The 24656-nt window shown below is 40.6% G+C and overlaps 1 protein-coding gene across 1 annotated transcript in view; it reads left to right on the top strand.

Annotated features, from left to right (window-relative positions):
- CFAP54 (cilia and flagella associated protein 54) overlaps positions 1–24656 on the top strand; it is a 272916-nt gene that overhangs the window by 22513 nt on the left and 225747 nt on the right. The window contains exons 12-18 of the mRNA XM_061582731.1: positions 65–236; positions 1112–1197; positions 3616–3750; positions 6270–6420; positions 14921–14991; positions 16328–16456; positions 20581–20704. Of these exons, the coding sequence (XP_061438715.1) occupies positions 65–236; positions 1112–1197; positions 3616–3750; positions 6270–6420; positions 14921–14991; positions 16328–16456; positions 20581–20704 (868 nt within the window). The remainder of the gene's footprint in view (positions 1–64; positions 237–1111; positions 1198–3615; positions 3751–6269; positions 6421–14920; positions 14992–16327; positions 16457–20580; positions 20705–24656) is intronic.

Genomic DNA, 24656 nt, shown 5'->3' with positions numbered 1-24656 from the left:
TAGCTTTATCATTCTTAGAAATCATAGACCTAGTAAAATTTTTCATTTCTGTATGTATTTATAGAGTCAAAGTAGCCCAAAATGGAAGGAAGCAGAAGCAGAACTCAAACTGCTTCTTGTAATGCAGCCTCTAGTATCTATAAGAAGACCAAGGCATGGCTTGTGTATTCAAGGAAACTATCTCAGAGAAACAAGTGTTTTTCGTACTCCAGGAAAAAAATCCATTGCATTTCAAGGTGTGTCACAATTATCAGCTGCTCAGTTAATGATTTCTGAAGAGGTTTTAATACAAGATAAGGAAAAAGTAAAACATCCTATATATCTTTCTAGGTAATAGTAATGAAACATTAATCACTGTTTGGTACTTTCCAAAATTTGACCTACACCATTAAATGTTAAATATTTGTATCACTGACAATAATGGAAGGGAAAATAACTATGTCACCTCCAGAATGAGGGGGATGAGGTTTTTTTTAATCTGATGAATCCAAGATCTCTAGGTTCACCACGATTTCCCCCTCAAACATAGAATGCCTATTTTTTTTGCCTTCTGCCCTTGACATTCTGCCAGTGGTAGCGATGGAGATTTTTGCTGCTACATTGGGGAGGCTTCCACCAGCAGACCTTCCTCTCTGCCTGCTGTCCCATACCCCCTTAGCTGCTTTTCCAGGGAATGTAGGATTGATTCCTAAATCTTAAGCACTTTATTTGTTTATACCGCACAATGTAGAGTGATCTGTTACTTTATTTTCCTAACAAAAGATGAAGCCTCATTAGGATTTTCAGACAGCTGTTTATAAGGGGTGGGGGAATCCTGGATGAAATACTGTTTTCCTGTTAATTTTTTATGTAGTACACTTGTCATTATTAAATGATAAAAACAAATTTCTCATTTAAACGTTAAATTTTCCAGATGCAAAGTGATTTTAAATTTTATTAGTTTTTGCTCTGCTGTGTTTAGAGAGAAGTTATGTATAAAATCAGGAATTTAATTTTGTTGTCATAACTATCATTTCCTACATTAGTTTAAAACTGAGAATTAGGATTTAAAGTATATTTTAATGGAATTGACTGCTTTCATTTTTCTTTTTAAAATAAATTGTAACTGTAGAAGGAACAGTACAAACAGGAAAGACTACTGATGAACTTTTTATGTTGGCAAGAACTCTTTATTTCTGCATCTGTACGTCTAAAGAGGTATAGAAAAACTGAGGTTATATTTATGAATTACATGACATTGGTGTGTTAAATAAATTTACATCAAAGTAAGAGAAAATGGCTTGTTATAAAAAGTAGCAAATAACAGATGCCAGTTGTAGAAAGCTACACTGATATCTTTAGCTTCTTAACAGTAAAGAAGAAATGTAACGGGAAAGGGCCGTGGCTTTGTGGTTGGGCATTTGCTTCGCGCTCAGTTCAGTCTCCAACTACTCTAGGTAGGGCTGGGAATGTCCCCACCCTGAAACCCTGGAGAACTGCTGGCAGTCAGAGAAGACAGTACTGAGCTAGATGGACCAATGATTTACTCGGTATAAGACAGTTTCCCATGCAGCACTTTAAGGAAGCTTTCTAAAAACAAACTATGTTGCAAACAGGAGAACAGTGTAATTCTGAAGTACTGGGATGCATTAGGAGCATGTAGAAAAGAGTGGCAGCTACCATATAAAATATAAAAAGAATTCAAAAGTTGTGAGCAATACTGTGAGCAATAGTGGTTGGTGCGGCAGTGAAGTTGAGGCAGTATTGCGTACCTGGCTTCTGGATCCTGAGGGTTGCTGCCTCTTATCAGGAGGGGGAGTTGTGAGGTGCTGTGTGCAAGATGTGATATGGTGGCAGAGCCAATCTAGTGCTCCTGCTGCCATGCCCACCCACGCTGAGCTCTCCGTGCCCTGCCCTTTCCTCTCTCAGTAAGTGGCAGTGACCCTTGGCTTCCAGAAGACATGTACCCAACACTGCTTCACCTGCACTACCCCACCGACCTCTGCTGACTGTGGCCTCTTCATGTGTGTATGTGTGTGCGCAAACACAGCTGTAGCATACCAGCTACATGCATGTTGGTTGCTCTTCCTCCTTGGCTGGCTGTCCTCTTGCTGCCACCTACTCTTCCTTCCCTCCTTCTGTTGGTGAATGGCATGACCTGTGGCTGGCTACCTAAGAAGTGAAGAAATTACACATCTTTCTTTCCTAGTGGGAGGATGAGATAGTGCCAGGTACAATGCTGCGGGGGCAGAAAGTTCCCCACACTATCCCCTTTTAAGTAGTTGGGTATGAGACACTTTGTTTACCAAGCAGGAGCAATCAGTGACCGGTCTGGCTTGCTGGTGGGGAAGAGCAAGATGATATACTAGTATACAATTATGTGAACGTATTCTTGGTTGTTTTGAAATATTTTGTGACAAAGCACCCTCAGATATTTACGTTTCTTCAAATGTAAGATGATTTTAAATCTTTGCATGCTGGTATATTCCTTTGCTTAATGCACAATGTTGGAATAAAGTTTAGAATTTAAAATAAAAAGGATTGTTTTACCTAAAAATCCATTGATCTCAATGTGTCCTCTGAGTATGACTAATGTTGGATATCACCCTCACAGTCTGATTCCCCCCCCCCCCCGGTAGCATACCATCAGGTGGGTAGTAGCGCCTCCTAGTATCCAAGAGCAGGAATGCAGGAGTCAAGACTGGCTGCTCCATCTGGTTTGACACCATTTCATTCCTGCCTTTGTCCTAGGTTGGATCCTTTAGCCTTAGCTTCTTTTTAAAATGGTAATTTTGGGAGACTCATTGGGCTGGTTTTCATGACATGGTAAGCCAAACTATGACTTACTGAGACTATGTGAAGATGTGGGCTCCTGGAGCAGAACAAACAGCTGCTTTGCTCCTCCGTCTGGCTCTTTTTACAGCTATGCTGCACCGGGCTGAGCTAAGCTAAGGTTTGTCTTAGCATATTGTCCAAGCTGGGACACATGTTCATCACCCCAAGCTATAATCAAGGTTTGTTCTTGGCTACAGCTTGTGGCTAGTGAGGAGAGAACTTAACCACAAGTCCCAGTTTAGATGACATGCTCAGTCAATCCTTGGCTTAGCATGGTGTGACAGTAAAAAGGACCAGGGAGGAGTAAAGCATCTATGAGCTTCCCTCCATGGGCCTGGATGTTTGCACAGGCTTGCTAAGCCATAGGTTGGCTTACCGTGTCATACAAACCAGCTCATAGTCTCAGGGTGTCAGTCAGAAATCAAAGAAAATTAAGTGGCTATTGGAGGGATATCTTTAACTTGTGTCTAAGTTTCCCCCCCCTCTTTTATAATAAAACAAATAGAAAGCACAGTTTGGAGAGGCAGATGACATTAATAGCCAGCACTGTTGGCCTCCAAGTGGGGGAGTGCTAGCATGGCAAGTGACCAGGTCAATTTCCTCACCTGTGGAGCCTCCTTGTTTCAAATGTTACCAGGAAAGTGTGAGGTGAAACTACAGAAGTGGTAAATATTAAAGTAATGCAAGGATCAGATCTTTTAAGAGCATTAATATACCAAAATACAAACTGATTAGAATAGTTACCAAAACCAATTAACAAGTACATGTTTATGAAACTATTGAAAAAGACCTTCTCCTCAGGTTCTCCTGCCAGACAGAGAAATGACAATAGATGCAACAATGTTTTTGTGGCAAAGGTGTAAAGTTGGGATTCAGAGGATCCAAATGAGTGGAAGCAACTTCTTAAAGTTTATTCATAAATACCAGACGCCCAAGGTAATCCTTTATTATAACTTATATTGATTAGGTAGATGTGTGATACATAATTTTACCCTATTTACAAGTGCTCTTGTGATGTTGGTAATGATGTGCGTTCATTAACACTACCTGTGCAGTGTAAAATGGTTACAATCTTGCTAACCAGAACAGCTTTGTAAGACAAATGAAAGGTCAGTTTGGCTGGTAGGAAAACTGAAAATTGAGAGGGCAAACTGCATAGGATGTGGAGGAGCTTCAATTTGGGATTGTTGAAGCAATGGTGGCCTGATAAGCAAAGGTTCACCACTGGCCTGAGAAGCAGGAACCGGAGGGAATGACAAATGGAGAAAGCAGAGATTAAAGTGGAAAAGCTCACACTACGAATGTGAGGCGATGCATGCAGTGAGCAGAGAAGAGATGGTCAGAGGCAGGGAGAAGTGTGAAACAGGAGCAGAGGCAGAGTGTCTGAAAGGGAGAGTAGGCAGAATTTCCTCACGTTTTGTGGTACGTGATTAGCAGTTGCTTAGATCCAGATGGCTAGCATACTTCTTAAAGCTTATCTAGATGTTGTCTGCAGTTTTGACCATCCTGTTAATTACTGTACTGTTTTTTCACTCCTGTCTACGAAAGGTGTGTTAAATATCTACCCTCCTGTTGAGCTTCCATATCTCTGTGAAGCCTATTAGTTGCCCTTACTCAACTGCTAGCAAAATCCATTGAGCTACTGTCTATTCGCAACCTGTGGTTGTTTGCTTTTAAGGTTGTTTTCCTGGTAGACATTCCCATCCATGTGGCAGACTAGGGAGCACTGTGCTCTTTGCTCCGAGCCATTGTTATACTTAGGCCTTTATAGGGCTAAGGGGATGCTCAAAATGGACATGTTCTTTCTCCCTAAGGTGTTCCATATAAATCAGGACATTTTGTTGTCAATTTTCTATCAAAACTTGTTGGGATTGGAATACTCTGGTACAGTGTGCTTTAGTTTTCTAGATTGACAGGACAAATGTTCAGGTAGGACTCTTGCATCATCTTTTATGAGTGTACTTCAAAGGGTGTCAAACCACCTGAGCCCTAACATCTACCACATTGTATTTTATTTTATTTAACAAGATTTGTGTATCGATTGTAGAAAACCTCTAAGTGGTTTATAAAAAACATTAACATTATCAGTTAAACAGTTAAAAATAAGTAATTAAAAACATGGTTAAAACAATTAAAACAGCAGCATACTAAAAAGATTAAAAAACATCAACATCTATGTGTCTGGATAGACTTGCCTAAACAAAAAGTTTTAAGAAGGCACCAAAAAGAATACAGCAACAGCATCTACAGATTACAATAGGCAGGGAGTTCCAAAGAGTAGGTGTTGCCACACTAAAAGAACAATTTCTGACAAATGCAGTGGTTAGCAGCTGACAAATGAGGATGGCTTGAGTTGGATCTTGTTTACTGTAAGGTTGTGCTACAAAATGGCTTATTTATTTATTTATTACATTTATATACCGCCTCATAGCCAAAGCTCTCTGGGTGGTTTACAGCAATTAAAAACAATAAAAACAAATATACAAATTTTAAAACACAAAAAACAATTTAAAACATAATTTAAAAAAAACTTAAAAACTTAAACAATTTAAAAGCTTAGTTTCCAGTCCCTTCCATGCACATTCCACAAGAGCCATTGCATCCTCAACAGCCTTTCTGAGAGGGATCTTGGTCCCTGACCTGTCCCAGGATTCTATTTGATCACAACCACCACTTTGTTAGATGCTATATAGCAGATGTTAGGGCTCGGGCAATGCCTCTTTTGGATGGGCTGTGTTGAGCTCTATGGTTGCCTAGTGCCATCTGCTTTGCTTCTCTGGGTAAGTCAGCCTGTTATTCAACCGCATGTGGGACTGCACAGAGACCACAAAACAGAAAGACAGAGGGGTGTTTCCTTGTAACTGTTCTTTGAATCGTCACTTGTGCAGTCACATAATCCACTTTCCTTCCCTGCTGCATATGTTGTTTCCCCGAAGAGGTTTGCCTGGCGCCTACATTATTATCTTTTCGGCGCCAGGTAAAGACCTTCTTATGCTCCCAGGCATTTTAATCACTCTAATCTTTGTATGCTTTTTAATCTTGTATACTAAGCCTTTTATCTTCTTATATTTTGTTTAATTGTATTTTGTTTTTTTTCTTTATGTCATATATGTTTTGTGATTTTATTATTACGATGTAAGTATTTTATCCTATGCTGTTTACCGCCCTGAGAGCTACTTGCTATGGGCGGTGTATAAATGCAACAAAATAAATAAATAAAATAAATAAACCTTTGAATGTGCATATTGAGGGTAGGGAGAGCAGCTTCCTGTCAAAACTCTTTTACCCAGTTTTAGAAAGTTCAGAACACTGTTATGTGCAGATGCCATATGTATGACTACACAGCTGACTTTATGAAGAACAATAGTTCTATAGGCAAGCCATCTATTTTTGGTTGGTATTCATAATGGGCATGTTCTTTCTGTGTGAATTTTTCAATTTCTCTCTCTCCTTAGTGGCTTCATATACTTTATATAATTAATGAAGTAATTCATGCCATCAATCTTGGAGACACTAATACTGTGGTAATGGCAGAAGTTGCATTACGGCTAACTTCAGTGATAGAGAATACTGCAGATTTCACAATCAAATGTGGAACCACATCAGGTACAGTGTTTAAGAAAACTATGGTTGATTGTAGCTGGGAGTATTCTATTCCAAGTGATGGCCTCAGCAGTGTGGGGGTTCTGGCCCAAGGAAAAAAAATCAGGTTCAGGCATGCAGAGCGAGGCAAAGTAGGCAAGGAGAGGTGACGATTTCAGAATGTATTGATACTTTGATAGCTCCATGCAGCACTTGGGTTGGAAACTCTATCAAAGAAGAGTTAAAATGTTGTTTCTGCACCAGTCAACCTCAGAGTGGGCCTTAGATAGGAGCTGCAAGTCTGAGTTCTGCTTTAAGTGAGAGAATCCTCATTTAAAGGGATTCAGCCTGCTTTAGCAGTCAGCTCCAATGGCATTGGGGTAGACACTGGTTCCACAAAGGCTTCTGATCTGGAGTTGCTGGAGTCAGAGGAGGGCAGAGAGGTCTTTCTTGGGCACAGAGAACTCATTTTGCACCAGTGCCTCCAGGTTAGTAGGGACATCTGGGGCTAGCTCTGAGGGCAGTTCCCTCTCCCACTCTGAATGCCTAATTTCATTCCCAGGAGATTGGGAGTCATGGCAAGGATTTTACTTGAAAAATAGTATATACATTTTAGAAAGGAATAATGTATTAAGAATCTTCAGTATCTGTTTTCTGAAACAAACATATAAACTCTTGAGAATTATTGTGTTTGACAGCGTGGTGCTACTTCTGCTTTGGGTAAGCTAATGGTCTTGCTCTGCAGGTGGTCTGCTAAGAATCGTTTGGGGTAGGAGGGATCTGATGCAATCCTAGGAGCAAAATTAAAAAGAAAATGACAGTAGTTTAAACAAGAGCTAGCATAAGATAGTTGTTGGACCCCCTATCCCTCAGCATCCATGCCACCACTGCCAACACACCCAAGTCATGGTACAGTATCCTTACCACTTCCCTATATCAGCCAAGTGTGGAAGAGGCAGGTCCATACATGACAACTAGAATATGCCATCAGGAAGGGATTGTTGGGTCAGCCTGTTGCAGTTTAGTGTTAGTTTTGTGTGTCTGCATTCATAAGCCCATTACATGTTTTTGCAGATTAAAAAAAACTGCAGGAAAAATTGTATTTCAGTTGAATGCACTTTCCCCTAAAGTATTGTTATGAGCATGGGGGTTGGAATAGATGATTCCTGTGGGTCCACTTTCCAGCCTCTGACTGGAATCCCGTGCCTTGGGGCTGGCTCTACTGGCCAGATGAATTTCTTCTGTTAAACAAATAGAGTGGCCAGGTAGGATAATGGGACTATCAGTTGCCCAGCAACTGGTGAAATGGGCCAGGAAGATCCTTTTGTCATTGAAACTCTTCAGGAGAGCCTTCCCCCCCCCCTTTCCTGGCCACTAGCAGAGGCTTGTGCTTTGAGTGTTTTTAGTAGTGTCTAGAGCAGCCTTTCCCAACCAGTGTGCCTCCAGATGTTGTTGGACCACAATTCCCATCTTTCCTGACCATTGGCAATGCTGGCTGAGGCTGATGGGAGTTGTGGTCCAACAACATCTGGAGGCACACTGGTTGGGAAAGGCTGGTCTAGAGAATGGCTGGGGCTGCAGGCAGGCAGAGAGGCTATCCCTCTGCACCATGGCTTTAGGATGCCTCCTGCAACCCAGATGGAAAAGCTGGATATTGGACTGCTGATGCCTTGAACCCCTCCATCCTAAGCTCAGGTTGGAATGTGTGTAAATAAATAAACCATATTTCATAAAGACACCGCAGTCTCTGCTGACCTTCTTCCCAAAGGAAACCAAACCCTGGATGAGCGCAGGGACCCCTGAGATCTCACCGCTCGGAGATTGGGGAGGCGTGCAACAGTATATATTTTGTATGAGTGTGTTTTTGTATGCTTTTCAGTGCATTCCTCCCTAAAATAACATTTTTGTGCAAATGTTTGGAACCCAAACTGCACTGCAGAACTTGGAGAAGCACATAATCCAATTGATAGCTGCTTTCTGATCTGCATATAAGACCATTGAATTAGGTCAGTTTGCTTTAAAATAAATTTCTCCGTGCTATCACTCTTCATCTCCACACACAACCCTGCAGGCATAAGCACATCACAGTACTCCTGCTGTGCAAAGCAATGTGGTCTTCCTAGCAAAAGCCAGTTCACTGATTGATTCTAGACATCTCTGTAGATTGCACACACAGACTGCAAAGAACACCTTTTTAGATAGCAGAACGTAGAAGAGCATTCAGTCCAGCAGAACAACCAGTCAGCTTCACAACTCACCTTGATGAAGTCATGCCTGAAGAATCCCAGAATACCTAAGCTTTGATGCCCCACTGAACAATGTTCCGCTGAAAGAAGGAACTTTTTGGTAGGGAGAGGGAAGGAATACACTTGGAGAAGAAACAAGGGAGGCCATAATTGTACCTTCACAGGGAACAAGCTACTGTCTACCCCAGTAGCTTACCAGGATATGGGGGTGAGGGTCTACACTAGGCAAATGTGGAACTAAGGAAAAAAGTGCAACCTTTGCATGCCTAGCCAGCAACAAAAATATCAGAGGCACATAAGCAGAAGAGAAGCAAGCATCATGGACCATTTGTCACCCCCTAGCTGCCTACCCCACAGACCTGACCATATAACCAGGACTAAAGTGGCTACATACGGAGATGACACTTAGTGGGAGAGGCCAATTAGCATAATTGAATCCAGATTTAAGCCCTGGATGCAGCTGATAAGGTTGGGAGAAGACCACAAACAAAGGTACATCTGAGCATGCACCATCAGAGGGAGTGGAGCATGGACCAGTCATCTTATTTAGTGAAATACCTGTCTCTGAGTCAGGATGCCTTTTCTTCCATCCAGATCCACTTCCCTCATACTCACTTGCTTAGTTGCCTGTGCCTGCTTCTTTTTAGGAAAAAATAGATGGGAAAATGTTTTTCAAGTGAGAATAAGTGAGTAAATACTTGTATAACTAGAAGGTACAAATTATGCAATTGATGTTATTGTTAAGGAAAATGTGGACTAATTAATTTAGTGATGTTATTTTATACTAGCAGTAGTAAAGGACACATATGTAACTGTTTATGTGAAATGTTGGAAGTGAGGGGAGAATGTCATTGGCGATCACACGTGGCCAAGTAAGATTGTCTTCCAAGATAAGGTCTTTAACGGTGGGTCCGTAAGTGATTGTGGAGGCCAATTCTGGATCCACACAGCCTTCCACAGTGAGGACATAGGTTTCCAGATGGAAGATGGTCACGATGAGTTGCTTGATGTGCCTTCCGCTTAGCTCGTTTGTCCGTTTCACCCTGTACTCGTGCTTCTTCAAAGTCCATAGCACCTTTGATAATGGCCGACCTCCAATTGGGACGCTCATGGGGCAAGGCTTCCCAGTTCTTGATGCTTATGTTACATTTTTTTAGATTAGCTTTGAGAACATCTTTAAACCTCTTTTGCTGTCCACCGATATTCCGTTTTCCATCCTTAAGTTGGGAGTAAAGTAGCTGCTTTGGAAGACGGTGATCAGGCATTCGAACCACATGGCCGGTCCAGTGAAGTTGATGTTGAAGGATCATTGTTTCAACACTGGTGGTCTTTGCTTCTTCCAATATGCTAACATTAGTCCGCCTATCTTCCCAAGTAATTTGCAGAATTTTCCAGAGGCAGCGTTGGTGGAATCTTTTAAGAAGTTGGGAGTGGTGTTTATAGATGGTCCATGTTTCACAGGCGTACAGTAAGGTTGGTAGTACAATGGCTTTGTAAATAAGCATTTTGGTCTCCCTGTGAATATCCTGATCCTCAAACACCCTACGCTTCATTCAGGAGAATGTGGCACTCGCAGAGCTCAGACAATGCTGAATTTCAGTGTCGATGTCAGCTTTTACAGAGAGATGGCTGCCAAGATAATAAAAGTGATCGACATTCTCCAGCATCGCACCATTAAGCTGGATTGATGGTGCTACAGAGGAATTGTTTCGCACTTGCTGATGAAGCACTTTGGTTTTTTTGATGTTAAGCGAGAGCCCAAGCTTTTCATATGCTTCTGCAAAGACATTTATGATAGTTTGAAGATCTTCCTCTGAATGTGCAGAGACTACATTATCATCGGCATATTGAAGTTCTATGACAGAGGTTGTAATTACCTTACTTTTTGCTTTCAGCCTACAGAGATTGAAAAGCTTTCCATCTGTTCAATATGTGATTTCCACACCAGTGGGAAGTTTCCCCTCAACAAGGTGTAGAATCATGGCAATAAAAATAGCAAATAAGGTTGGAGCAATGACACATCCCTGTTTGACTCCTGATCCCACTTTGAATGGATCACTTTGAGAGCCATTGTTATCCAAAATTGTCGCCTTCATGTTGTCATGGAGGAGTCGCAAAATATTCACAAATTTATCAGGGCATCCAATTTTCAGAAGGGTGGTCCAGAGAGCAGTTCGATTTACAGTATCAAAGGCCTTAGTCAGATCAATAAACGCCATATACAGAGGTCAGTTTTGCTCCCTGCATTTTTCTTGAAGCTGTCGTGCAGTGAAGATCATGTCTACTGTCCCCCTGGAAGGGCGGAAACCATTTTAGGATTCAGGGAGGATGTCTTCTGAGATAGGTAGGAGGCAATCTGTGAGGATCCTTGCAAGGATTTTACCTGCGGTAGCAAGAAGAGAGATGCCTTGGTAGTTCCCACAATCTGTTCTATCACCCTTCTTGAAAAGAGTGATAATTATAGCATCCCTAAAGTCTTCCGGGATCTCCTCCCTCATCCAGATTTTTTCGATGAGCTTATGAAGTTGTGTAAGTTCAGGCCCACCTTCTTTAAAGACTTCAGCAGGAATCCCATCAGGTCCACTAGCTTTGTTATTCTTCATTTGATTAATGGCTTTACTGACTTCATCCAAATTAGGGGATATTGCAAGCTCATCTCTAATTTGTTGTTGTGGGATTTGCGAGAAGACCTCATCAGCCACAATAGAGTTATGATTAAGGAGGTTGTGGTAATGCTCTTTCCAATGCAGTGCAATAGACTCTTTGTCCTTTAGAAGTTTGGTACCATCTATTGAACGTAAGGGATTTGTACCATAATTTGTTGGTCCATAGATGGCCTTTGTGGCATTAAAAAAGCCCCGTGCATCATGAGCATCTGCAAAATGCTGGATTTCTTGAGCTTTCTTTATCCACCAGGCGTTTTTAAGTTCTCTAGTTCTTCTTTGGACCTCAGCCTTTGCACTGGCATAGATTTTTTTCTTAGCAGCACAGTTAATGTCTTTTTGCCATATCTGAAAGGCTTTCCTTTTCTTGTCAATGATATGTTCAATCTCACTATCATTCTCATCAAACCAGTCCTGATGTTTCTTAGTTTGGTATCCAGTAGTTTGTTCACATGCTGCAATAATGGAAGTCTTCAGTTTAGTCCAGTGTTCCTCAACGTTTTCAGGGAGTTCTGTAGGTAGATGTTTCTTGAGAGTTGTTTGAAAGCAAGCTCGTGTAGTAGGATCTTGAAGGGCATGGATGTTCATTTTATGCCTTGGTTTTCTTCCTTGGAGCCTACGTTGAGGAACAATATTAATGGCCATAGTGGATCGAATTAATCAGTGATCTGTCCAGCAGTCATCGGCACTCGTCATGGCCCTGGTGAGGAGTACATCATGACGATCTCTGGCACAGACAATTACGTAATCCAGGAGATGTCAGTGCTTCGACCGAGGGTGCTTCCATGATGTTTTAAATTTATCTTTCTGGCGAAAGAGTGTGTTTGTGATATGCTATGCACATTTAGTCAGAAGTAGAATTCCATTCAGGTTGCTATTGCCAACTCCTTTCCCAATGGTTTCTGGCCATAAATCAAAATCACGCCCAACTCTTGTATTGAAATCGCCCAGGAGGATAATTTTGTCCTCCTTAGGTATCTCTGATAAGATGGTGTCCAGCTGGGTTTAAATTTTTCCTTGATGTCTTCATCAGCATCTCATGTTGGAGCATAAGCACTTAGAATAGTTGCCTGCTAGTTTTTGGCGAGTTTTAATTGGAGAGTTGAGAGTCGTTCATTAATGCCAGTAGGAACTTCTGACAAGAGCTTCACAAGATCATTTTTAATAGCAAAGCCTACTCTATGTATTCGTCGTTCTTGTTCAGGCAGTCTTTTCCAGAAGAAGGTGTAACTTTTTTCTTCCTTAAGTTGTCCCTCTCCTGCTCTTCGAGTTTCTTGGAGTGCTGCTATGTCAATATCAAAACGTCTCAACTCCCTCGCGATGATGGCAGTCCTGTGTTCAGGACATTCACTATCTGTATTGTCCAGCAATGTCCATATATTCCATGTTCCAAAGTTCATTTGTCTTTTGCGATGCTAAGTGGTGACCTCATTGGACACAGTGATCCAGTCAGGGAGAGAGATGAGGCAGACTATGTTTAGGGCACCTTTTCTAGCCCCTTCCCCATACGGGGTGAGCAGAGTGGATCCTGAATAGGACTGCTCAGTTGTGGATACAGCTGCCGAACAACTCAGCTGCCTCGGTCCTTGAGCCAGGACGACTGAGTCTGTATCCACCACCCATGTGCCGGTCCATGACTAGGGGCTTCCGGATTTCACAGTCCTGCCCCCGTTGCCATTCGCTGATCGCCATGGGACTTTTGGTTTGCTTTGGTTTGGTTGGAAGACACCTGTGCGTGAATTTGTTTTATGTGGGGAGATCGGTGCACCACGATCAACACACAATCTTGACAGAAAAAAGCTTTGATCCAATGGCATGGATACCATGACAATTGGAAGTCTTTTATCTGCTGCAGCCTTCATCCGCCTTCACAGCCATTGTAACATATACATTGTTATCCTCCGCCTGTTCTGCCGTTGAGGACTTTCTTGGATCGCTCTTTGGTTCCTCTCCCTTGACCTTACCACCATGGGTGACCCTGCTGGGAGTACATGACTCCCAATGGCATCGCTTACAGGGTTCATTGGAACATGCAAGCACACTCACCACTGCAAGGTGAGAATGTAGTAGGATTTAAACTCTTACTGAACATTTACAAGTTCACTATAATGTTTTGGAAAAACATAGTAAAAGAAATTATTGGGATAGTATTGCCTATAGATAATTAGGTTTTATTGTTATACAAGGTTCAAAATGTAATCCAATGAAAGCAACAATCTAAAGCAATTATTAATACGTTATTGGCCACCCATATTTTGGTAGTGAACATTAGAAACAAAAAAAATTCTCCCTTCGAAGGAGGAATGGGAATTGGTAGGCATGTTTAAACTTACAAGCGTTAATGGGAATGATTAATCATGTACAATACTTCTTTAAAGCATTGCCTTTTATTTCTTAAGTTTGAACATGTCAAACTATTTCTATAACTATGAACTCCTATGCATGTGTACTCAGAAGTAAGCCCCATTGAGGTCAGTGGTGACATGAATCTGCAGTGGTTCAGTCCCAGGACTCAATTCCCAAACCAAGGGCAATTGATCCTGGCAAGGCACAGACCTATGCCTCCTTTACCAGGGAGGAGCAAACCAACAACAACCCTGCAAGGTAGGTATACTGCCACCACCCCTTAAACTGGTCACTCAGTCCAGGCTAAGGGGAAACCCAAAGTGCCAGAAATAAACCTGCCAAGGATTCCAAAAGACAAGAGCCAAAGTTACACTCCTTGTCCTGGAGTGTTAGGCAAAATACCTGAATATGCGGTAGTCCGTGGTCAGTAGCCAAGGTACCATATTCATGGCCACACTACTCCTGCAATGAACACACACAGGTAATAAGAAGTAGCTTTCTTAAATAAAATATAAGTGCACAAATATAGCAGCAAATTGGTTCTTTAAAGCCCACACCCCAGAGGGCCAGGTAAAATGCACAGAGTTACAGTCACAGACAAAAATAACAAAACTGTCTAGTCTAGACTTACAGAGATAAACAGCAAAATAACTTCATGGTTCCACATTTCTCCAGAGATGAATAGCCTGGATAGCAAATGGCAAGGTGGAACTCAACATCAGGTAACACCATCACATTGAGGAATGTTGAGGAACAAAAGCTAAGGTTTGAATCCTATACTTATGGAAAAAACCCTAGCAACAGCCAGAAATTAATTAGCCAGTCAGGGGGCTTTCACATGATGTAACATTGCTGGAGTTTTCACGCCTAACAGTCACGTACTCCCCAAACCTTCCCAGGCCAGACTGGTCTTGGATACCAGGCACCACTGATAAGCAGGTGTTCTTGCTTGGGCCTAGCTTCAGCTGTGAAAACTGCAAGTCATTTCAGACAATGAAATCCCCACAAATCTTTGCTTCTGAGCCATTTTAGAAATCAGGCATTCTTGACAAGTGGGACTTACTCCCAGGTAAGTGAGTACAGAACTGAATCCTGTATGTTGCTCGTAAGTTTTGAGCAGCGTGTATTAAGCTACTTTTTCAGAGCATGATAAATATTTGCAATTGTGAAAACTATGTAAAGAACTAGAGAATTTCACTGCCGGAGGCTTCAGTTAATATATTTAGTACATTGCCTCTATCTAACTTGATTTCCCCCCCCCCTCTTTAGTGCTAACAGAAAAAAATGACTCCGTATTGATTTCAGAATACAGTATTGATGGTATGCCTTCATTAATACAGGTATAGTTTCTTTTTCTAATAGACTATCATATGCAACTGCTTAATATTCATAATTTTTGAATAGAGGTAACACGCAAAGAAAACCAGTATGAAAGTGTAAATTGTGACTGGATTTGTATTGTTTAATAGAAAACAAAAGACATTCTCAAGGGAGATAAAATGCTGCCTTTTTGCAAGGAATGCCAACATTTGTATTTTCTGTACATTGCTTTGAGATTCTTTGAATATAAAGCAATTAAGAAATTTTACAAACAAAGCTCACCGAACTTGAGTCCAGAAACAAGCTTCATGGGTTTGTAATGTTGGTCTTAAAGAAGAAAGATCAGCATTGTGAGTCCTCTAATTCTTCTCTAGCTGGTATTTTCTCAACTTATTCCCCAGTCTAACCTTTCTCCCTGCCTGCCTTTAAAAGCCCCACTTATTGGGCCAGTGACAGAAACAGCTGTGTACTGTGTACTGCCTTCAAGTCGATTCCGACTTATGGCAACCCTATGAATAGGGTTTTCATGAGGCTGAGAGACAGTGACTGGCCCAAGGTCACCCAGTGAGCTTCATGGCTGTGTGGGGATTTGAATCCTGGTCTCCCAGGTTGTAGTCCAGCACCTAGTACAGTGATGCCCATGGGGAGGGAAGCTTTTTATCTCTGTCATCTTTGGTGCCTGCCATGTTGCCTAGGGATAGGAGAGAAACTAGATTATGTTTATATGTCAGTGAGAAACTAACTAATCCACCCTTTGTGAACCAATATGCAAACCAAAACACAGCTGTTATTTGAAATTTGCATTTCTTTGAATTTTGTGATGCAGTTCTCCAACCAACGTGTGCAAAATGCATATATTAGGAGACAGTGTGCATAATAAGGCATATATTGATGAAAATAACATACAAAACTCATTTCATTAGGGGAAATTGCTTGTAAAATGTGATAGTAGTCAAAGCTGTATACAAAAATGTGTTTTTAAAGCTTTTTTAAAAATGTTTTTAACGTTTTGTTTTAATGTATTTTAACGTCTTTTTATGATGTTTTAAACTGTTTTTAGCATTTCTGCTTGCCGCCCTGGGCTCCTGCTGGGAGGAAGGGCAGGATATAAATCAAATAATAAATAAATATTAAGAGAAATTTGCATTAAAATACTGATGCATTTTCAGTATTTTTTTTAAAAAACCTCAGATTGTTGCAGAAATGTGGAAAACTTATTGGGAAAAAAAAATCTGAGAGTAACCGAAACCCTCTCCCTTTTTATTTAATAGTTCTTAAGATTAAATCTTAGGACCAACTTTAATAATATTCAGTTTTCTTTTTTTAAAATTAATCTAATGTATGGGTTCCTTTCAGAAATCTCCGCCAGAACAGTTATATTTGGCTTTTGAGTATCTGGATAGAGCAATTAATGCAATGAACCGTGCTCGTCAAGTTATTCTTTTACCTGATGGTGCATCAGTGATTGATTACTGCTGCAAAAAGGTATGAGCTTCAAGTAAGAAACTGATGTGGACAATTACGCTCACGTTTCCGCTATTTATTGGAAACCTTGTCTTGCCCCCTCTTTTGTTCCAGTTCTCATCCCTTTGTCTTTCTTCCTGTCACCACTAAACTGCTTAAATCTCTGGTCTCTGTACCTCAGCTTTTATTCTTATCCACCAATTCTGTTTTCAAGCTTGTTTCTGAACTTTTTTATTCCACTGAAATTGTTCAGCCCTTATTTTTCCTGACCTTTCTCTTTCTTCCTTTCTTCCTTTCTTCCTTTCTTTCTTTCTTATATCTTCATTCTCCATGTTCCATTCTGGAGAAAAGAAATTGGAAGCTAGGCTGCTGAGAAGGTAGCTTTGCTGCTGTTGCTGGCTATGACAGTGGCAAAGTGGGGAAAAAAATTAAGAAAGCTGCTGCAGCTGCTTAAAGCAGACTGTCCCCTGTGGCGACAAATTTCATTGTGCCCTACATTAAGCAGAATCAGATTGTTAGATGAGAACCCCCCCCCCGAAAAAAATTATAGCTTTTGCAGATTACTCTATGGAATAATCAAGAGAGTAAGTGAGGTAACTGAATTTATGAGAAAAATAGATGGGAGAATTAATGCATTAAATCTGCATAAAATTGCATAATTAGTTTTGAATGATAAAAGATACTTTTTTTTAGATGGTATGCATATTTCGCAGGCATGAACTTTGAAGATATTTTCCTTTCTGTGTGAAGTTGAAGGGGAGATTCCTCTTCTGATGGCTGCTATTTGCATTTTTTACATTATTACTTGTATTAATAATAATTCACAAATTCTTAGAATTTTGGGAAAGGAGTAGAAAGATATGGTTGGACTGGGGTGATGTTGGGTTGGATCCTGACATGCACTCAGTGGAGTTCTGATTATGTTCTGTTCCTCTGAAGGAAGGAGATCCAGTGGTGGACCCTGCTGGAGAAATAAAGTCAGCAGTTTTTACTGCTTTCCCATGCAGCCCCCTGAAAAGCTGCTCCAGAGGGTTAGAAGGCCTTCTGGAACTGCATGGGAAGTGGCACTAAGGACTGCAAGGAGAAGGGGGAATTAGTGAAAATTGCCAGCCCCCTTCCTCCAGCAGGAGCCTTCACTGTGAATGGCCCTCCTATTTTTGGAATGGCAACTCTGATTCCAGCCCAGTGTACTGAAATGTTAAAACAATTTACTAAAGTAGGCATCTTATTTTATGTACTTGGAATTTTAATTAATGTATTAACAAAGGAATAAAGGAAAATAAGTTTGTTACTACAAACATGGTCTGACCTAGTATAGATGTGTATGTTTCAACAGAGAGCTCACAGCAGATCACATGGAGGCAGCTTACTAAATTTCTCCCCATGCCCAATAAAGATTGTGGTCTTGGCTGTTGGAGAAAAACTGTACCTCTGTGGATGTACAGCTGATGAGTTACCAAGTGTAAACATTTTAGCTCAGTAATAAAATGGCTTATATTATTTTCAGGAGTTGACAACCTTTTTGGACTGAGGGCAGATTTTTAATTTGAGAAAGTGCTATGGGCACCAATAACAAAATGGCTGCCATGGGATGTATAACATAACACAAAATTAGAGCGAGCAAGTCATGACTGTTTTTCCATTCCACCCCAGGGTTTACCATGGGAAGTCAGCTATGTCTTGCTCGTCCTTATTGTGGAGATCACACAAAATTGATTTCTCCCACAAACACACAATGATGCTATTGTTGTCTAATAACAACAGATAGCATTCTCCAGTACCAGGAAAAATGTATAAGGTAGCCACACTGTGCTTTCTGTCGCACATGCACTCATACAGTTCACAGACACACATGCATCTCTCACTCACTCAACAACTATACTTCACATATGCTTCTCTCATTCATTCGCTGCCCAAGTGCATCTCTCCTTCTCTCAGACCACACATACACATACATCACATATTCATGCTTCCCACTCTCTCACTCTCCCCCCACTCTTCTCTGCATCTCACAGACCACACATACATACATATATATGCTCCCTCCATTCTCTCTCTCGCTCTCTCTCTCGCTCTCTCTCTCGCTCTCTCTCTCGCTCTCTCTCTCGCTCTCTCTCTCGCTCTCTCTCTCGCTCTCTCTCTCGCTCTCTCTCTCGCTCTCTCTCTCGCTCTCTCTCTCTCTCTCTCTCTCTCGCTCTCTCTCTCTCTCTCTCTCTCGCTCTCTCTCTCGCTCTCTCTCTCTCTCTCTCTCTCTCTCTCTCTCTCGCTCTCCCTCTCTCACTCCCACTCCCACTTCCACTCTCACTCTCACCCTCACTCTCACTCACATACACACACCACACATATCTCTCCCTCTGTCTCCCAAGTGCATTTCTCCCTCTCTCACTCACATGAGAGATTTTTACCGGGGGGGATGGTAAAACACTGCAAGCATGGAGCAGGCTAATTTCTCACAAATAATGGTGTCTGCACATTTTACCTTATATCTCAGGTTCTAAAAATGCTAGAAACTAGAAAATGAAAGCTGGGGATCCAAGGGGCACTAAAGAAGGCCTTCACAGGCATCAGGTTGGTGATCCCTGCCTTTATTGGTATAAAACAAGATGTAGGAAACACAGGATATAAATGCAATATAAATAAATAAACATTTCAGCCCCTGCCTCCATATCTTGTGGGCCAGAGTTCACTTTGTCAGATTATTATTGGTGTATTATTTTTATTATGTTTGTTGCCTGCCCATCACTGTAAAGTCCCAAGGCTGGTTGCATTTAGAGAAAGATCATACAACATAATAAAACAAATAAAAACAGCCCCACCTCTGAGCAATTAACTGAGCAACTGTTTTTGGATAGTTCCCAGTAAACTCTAAACATCACCTGTGAGGATGTATTTATAAGGGCTCTTCTTCCCTTCTTCAGGAACTCTCCTTGCCTAGGGGGTGGGGGCACTGGGAATCAACATGACAGTGGGAGGACAGAGTACTTATACTCAATCAATTACCTGAGATATCTCTGGAGTTAAAGTGTCTAATTTTGGCATACATGCACTTTTAACCATGATTGATAGTAATTGGAAGACATTTACCAGGCTGCATGTTCAAACATATTTAAGGTGGTTGTATTCAGTGTAGCACTAAAGTGAACATTCTGACAGTGCAAGGATCCCCCTCCTCCCCTCATATGCCCCCAAAATCTGCTCTGGGGGTTGCCCCAACCTTCCTGAGCACATTTGGGGATCAAAATCCCCTTGTGCTAGTGCTAATAATCATTGCCCTAGCGCACAAAGTTAATGGAATACTGCCCAGTGTTTCCCCAAACTGCCTAACATGATTTGTTTCCTTGTCTTTTCTTCATACTTAACTATTTCCCCCCCTGTTGTTCCACCTATGCCAAATTGTCTGTTTAGCAGTTGTCTTGGCTTGTATGTTTTGTGTACAGCCTAGAGCTACATAAATATTAAATGATTAATTAAATGTTCAATAATTTGGCATGAAACATCAATTTCTGTATGTGCAGTAACTCTCATATTGGGGGGAGATTAGAATGCTTTCACATGTATTATTTGTATATGCCTATTAAATGGACTTTTGATTCCTCCAAATAGAACAAGTGTGTATATATCATTCATGTAAAGACCTATCACAGCGCACACATACACCACACACAAAATGTGCCAAACAATTATTTTTGGAAAGAAATATTAGTTGTAATGGAGATAATAAGGCAAGATCTTCCATAATCCTTTGATTGTTTCCTTAAGCTCCATTAACATTTTGTAAGATGGGAACACAAAGAATGGAAGATTAATATGTTTGCTTTAACTGTTATGGCAACCATGGAATAGATTAGTGATGATGAAATTTTACCACAATAGAAAATATGGGTTGGATATTTTTCTCTACTGTCTTTTTAAAAAAATCTTGACAATAAAAGGAACAAAATAATTATGCATATATTTTATTTGTTTTTGTTTTCATGCTCTGTTCCATCTGTTCTTTCTGTATTTATGATGTAGTTATTATTTCTCATTAATGTGTTTGTTTTAATGGAACCAATAAAACAAATATTTAAGAATCATTATGAATAGTCACATTGAAAAATATTTCCTGAAATGTTTTAAGCTGAATTTTAATTTCTTTTTACTAGAATTTGAATAAATGTGACACCAATGAGAAATCTGTAATAGGAAACAATTTTATAATAGATTTACACATTGAACTTATTCAGGCTCAGCATCGAGTAGCTGTTAAACTACTTAATTTGACACAAGGTAAGATTATATAAATCTGATTGATGCCATGTAAAATTTAACTCTGGAAGACCTTTCCAGCTTTATGATTATTTGTTGTAAAATGTTTTCTATTACAATATTTTTAAAAAAATGCTCACTGATTACACTGTTATTATGGTAGATGCAGATTACTTTAACACGGCAGTACTTATACTGCATTTAAATTACATATTCTTAGGATTCCAAACGGAATGTTTATTACCAAAACATGAGATTTTTCTACCCAGCTAGGCCATGTATTGTTTTTTATTGCACATGTAATATGATTGCATGAGTGTTACAGACGCTTACTGAATCATGTATATGTATTAGCAATAATGAATACCACATCATTTTGTAAGCACTATTTTTTTACATTTTCTTAATTTTATAAATTTAATTATACTCTCCAGTATATTACCACAATACTGGAGTTCTCATCTAGTGTGTGGCTAGGAATTGGGGACTCACTTGCTAGTTTCCAAAGTCTGTGCAGCTGAAGTATCCACCTTGCTCAGCTGCACCTGGTGGAGCTCAAACATTATGTCACCAGTGAGCACAGTTGGGCTGTGGGGTAACCCAAAAGTGAAAGAAGAGGCTGGTTTTCTCTGGCACGGGTTTTAGAAGGAGGTAATGCCACCTGGTGGGACAAGGTAACCTTTCCAAGGAGAAGGAAATTTGGAGGGGGGGAAAGAAGCAATCCAGCAAGTTGCTGGAGATAGGCCATCCCCATCCATCAGATGATGCACCTCATTTGGTTGGAAATATCTGTGAAAAAGACTTGAAAGATTGGCTGCCACCAGGAGAGAGCCCTCTCATGATAGAATATAGAAGGGCCATTTGAACGCCACTCCAATTGGGTCGTCCTTTAAAAAGTTAGGAAGGGCACCAGGGGCACTTGTTTCTGCATCCTGCCTTAATGATTTCTTTTCTGAAGGACAGTGGATGAAGCTGGGCCAGCCCAATCCTAGGTCCAGATCACACTGTGTTAGGTTTTGTTGTCGTTGTTCGATGAACAGGAAGACTAACTTTTTCCATTGCCTGTGAACGTCCTTGAGTTGGGTGATGGCTCCATCTGGTGGCTGAAGGCAGGAACAGAGCTTGTGGGAAGCAGCTATGTATTTCTAGTCCTAAAAGACAGGCCTTTGGGACTTACGGGGAGGGTTAAATTTTTACGACGAATAGCCTGCTACTCTGTACTGGAACTGTTTTATTGTTTTATTGTTATATTGTATTTTATGATGTATTTTATTATGATGTAATGTATTGTTGTTAAATTGTACGTCGCCTAGAGTGGCCATTGGCCAGATAGGCGACCCACAAATTAAATTATTATTATTTATTATTTTAGAGCTTCTGTTCCTTCTTCTCCTCAGGCTGGTTATACCTATATCTTTTTCTTTTCCTGTGAGCTTTCCTCCCTCTACATCCTTTTCCCTAGCTGTGTCCTTTTTTTCCTGTTTGGAGCAGCTTAGTGGTCTGTCAATTTTTTTCTTTAGCTTTTCTTGTCTGCCCTCAACTCTCTTCACCCATCTCCCTACTTGCTTCAGTGTCTTATTTCCCTACTGTGGTCTCTCTTTTCGCCTGGTTTTGCTCCCTCTAATCCTGTATTACCAAAAACAAAACAAACCTCTGTTTGGCTTTCCATTTGACTTTTGTTTACTTTCCCATCTTCTGCGTTGCATGTGGCTGTGTCAGCGGAAGTAGGAAGCGGAGTAGAATGCCTTTTCTGCCTTTGCCATCTCTTGACCCGCACCTCTGACTAAGCACCTCTCAGGAAGTTTGAACATCTACTGCACCTTCTTGTCAGGTGCATGTTTTGTACGGTTGCCCAGCACTCTTCATATTGGTCCTCAGGGGCCAGAATAGCTTCTAGTGAGCCTGCAGCCATGGCCTTTGGCTGCAGTAGCTACATGGCAGCCCACAAGTCACTTAAAAAATGCAAGCATTTGGAACAGACAGAGCAGCAGCAGGCTATTGCCCTTCCTTCACAAGCCACTCAGTCTTCAAAGTAAGAAGCCAAGTGAGTTCAGTACATGAGGGAACAGGTAAGATAGTCTCCTGCTAAGGAGTTCCTGTCCTCTTAGTTTCTTTCTTCAGCCAGGGAGGTGGAGAGAAATCCTACAGAGGCTACTCAGTATCATCATTTACAAGTGCTTAACTCCCCTTAGTTCTCTGACTCTGAGGAGTTCATTGGTTTCCTTGAGTCGCCAATCTCTCTTCATCAGGAAAGGCCAAGCACCTTCCTTCTGGGGCTTGCCCTGACTCTCTGCAACCTAGTATGCCATATGTTTCACAAGCAGCCCCCTTTCAGCTTAATGCTGACATAGTGGGACAAATTAAAGAAACACTTTTGGGAGAAATTTCTTTTGAACTCAGTGGCCAAAATGTGACTCTGACTCAGTTTCTCTTTAAGAATGATGGTCAACCTAAGTCTGTTTTGCCATCAGTTTCTAAAAGCTCCTGCACAGCAGCATACTCAACAGGCGTGCTAATCAGTGGATCCAATCAAGGCCCTTGCATACCATGCCAACTTCTGGCCTGCATCAACCTTCATTGGATCTTTTCAATCCTGGTTTAATTTGCTCAGTAGCAACCTAGTGGAACAGGGAGGAAAACACAATCTATGACTCAGACCACAAACTCAAAACTTATATCAAATGAATAAACTGGTTTATTGATGTATGAAGCTTAATGGTATAAGATAATAAACCGATAGACATTAAAACAAAGATAATGTTTGAAACTACAGCAACTTAAAGTAACTTAGAAAATACATTGAAGCAGTATGATAAATGGAGAAGTGTTTTAATATTTATTTGTTAATTTGTATTATGTATGCTTTTGTATTGTGGCTTTATTATATATTTTTATAATATTTGCTGTTTTATTTTCTGTACACTGCTTAGAGATTTTTATAGATATTAAGTGGTACAGAAATGGCCTAAATAAATAAATAAAATATATAAATATTTGCATAAACTAATGAATGATTAATGGTGTTGTAGGAATTGTAATAATTGAAAAGAATATATTTAAGCCAACTGATGGCTAAAAATAGGATGAACTAAAATAAAATGATAGAAATATGAACTAATAACATTAACATTGTAATTAAAGATAGCATCACAATTAAAGACCCCTAAGTCCCTCCAGTCCAACTACTTTGTAGATATAGAATATTAGATTAAAGAAAGTCATAGTTAGTCATGGGTGGGTAGGCCTGAAGTCTTCAGCTTGGACAAAGCACAAGAAGGAAGCAGGAAGCAAGCAGATAGAGGCAAGCAAGAAAAAAAAGTAATGCAAAAGGCAAATCCCCCCCTGAAAATTCTAACTAACCCAAAATTAAGCAAATTGGATCAGCATGTAGGAATTATCTAATCTACATTAATTTCAGTGAGTATGAGTGAACTCCCAATATACATAGTCCATTGTGAATTATAATCTGTCTATGAGGGGGACAAAATGCCTAAATGGACTATTGCTTTTTCAGTGATTTTTCCAGATCTTTGACAAAGTTTAACCCTGCAAAAATATGTTATGCTTTCAGTTTGGTTTGGCTTTCACAGAGCTGTGTGCCAGAGCTCCTTATCAGGTTGCTAAGCAAGGTTTTGCTAAGGTTTCACATTCTTCAGGCTGGCAGCAGTGATCACAATTTCAGAAATTCAAGCAGCTGGCAGAAATGACACAGACCAAGACAAAATGTTATCCATTTTGTTCCATTGTGGCTGCTCTATTCTGTGCATTTACTTCAAACTGCCTTCTGCAGGCCAGGTTAACAAGGTGCATGCTAAGGCTCTACTCCATAGACAGTGTTCTTCCCTGGAGAGAGAAGATACTGTTCCGGTTTCCCAATCCTTTTCTTCCTACCTCAAACAACATGTCTGCCTATAAAACTAATTATAGACCTCCACAGACCTTGTCAATGCTGGGATTTGATCTGCTTGACTCA

This window comes from Rhineura floridana, chromosome 8, assembly GCF_030035675.1.
Source record: "Rhineura floridana isolate rRhiFlo1 chromosome 8, rRhiFlo1.hap2, whole genome shotgun sequence".
Taxonomy (NCBI): Eukaryota; Metazoa; Chordata; class Lepidosauria; order Squamata; family Rhineuridae; genus Rhineura; species Rhineura floridana.
This window is presented reverse-complemented; position numbering and strand designations above follow the sequence as displayed.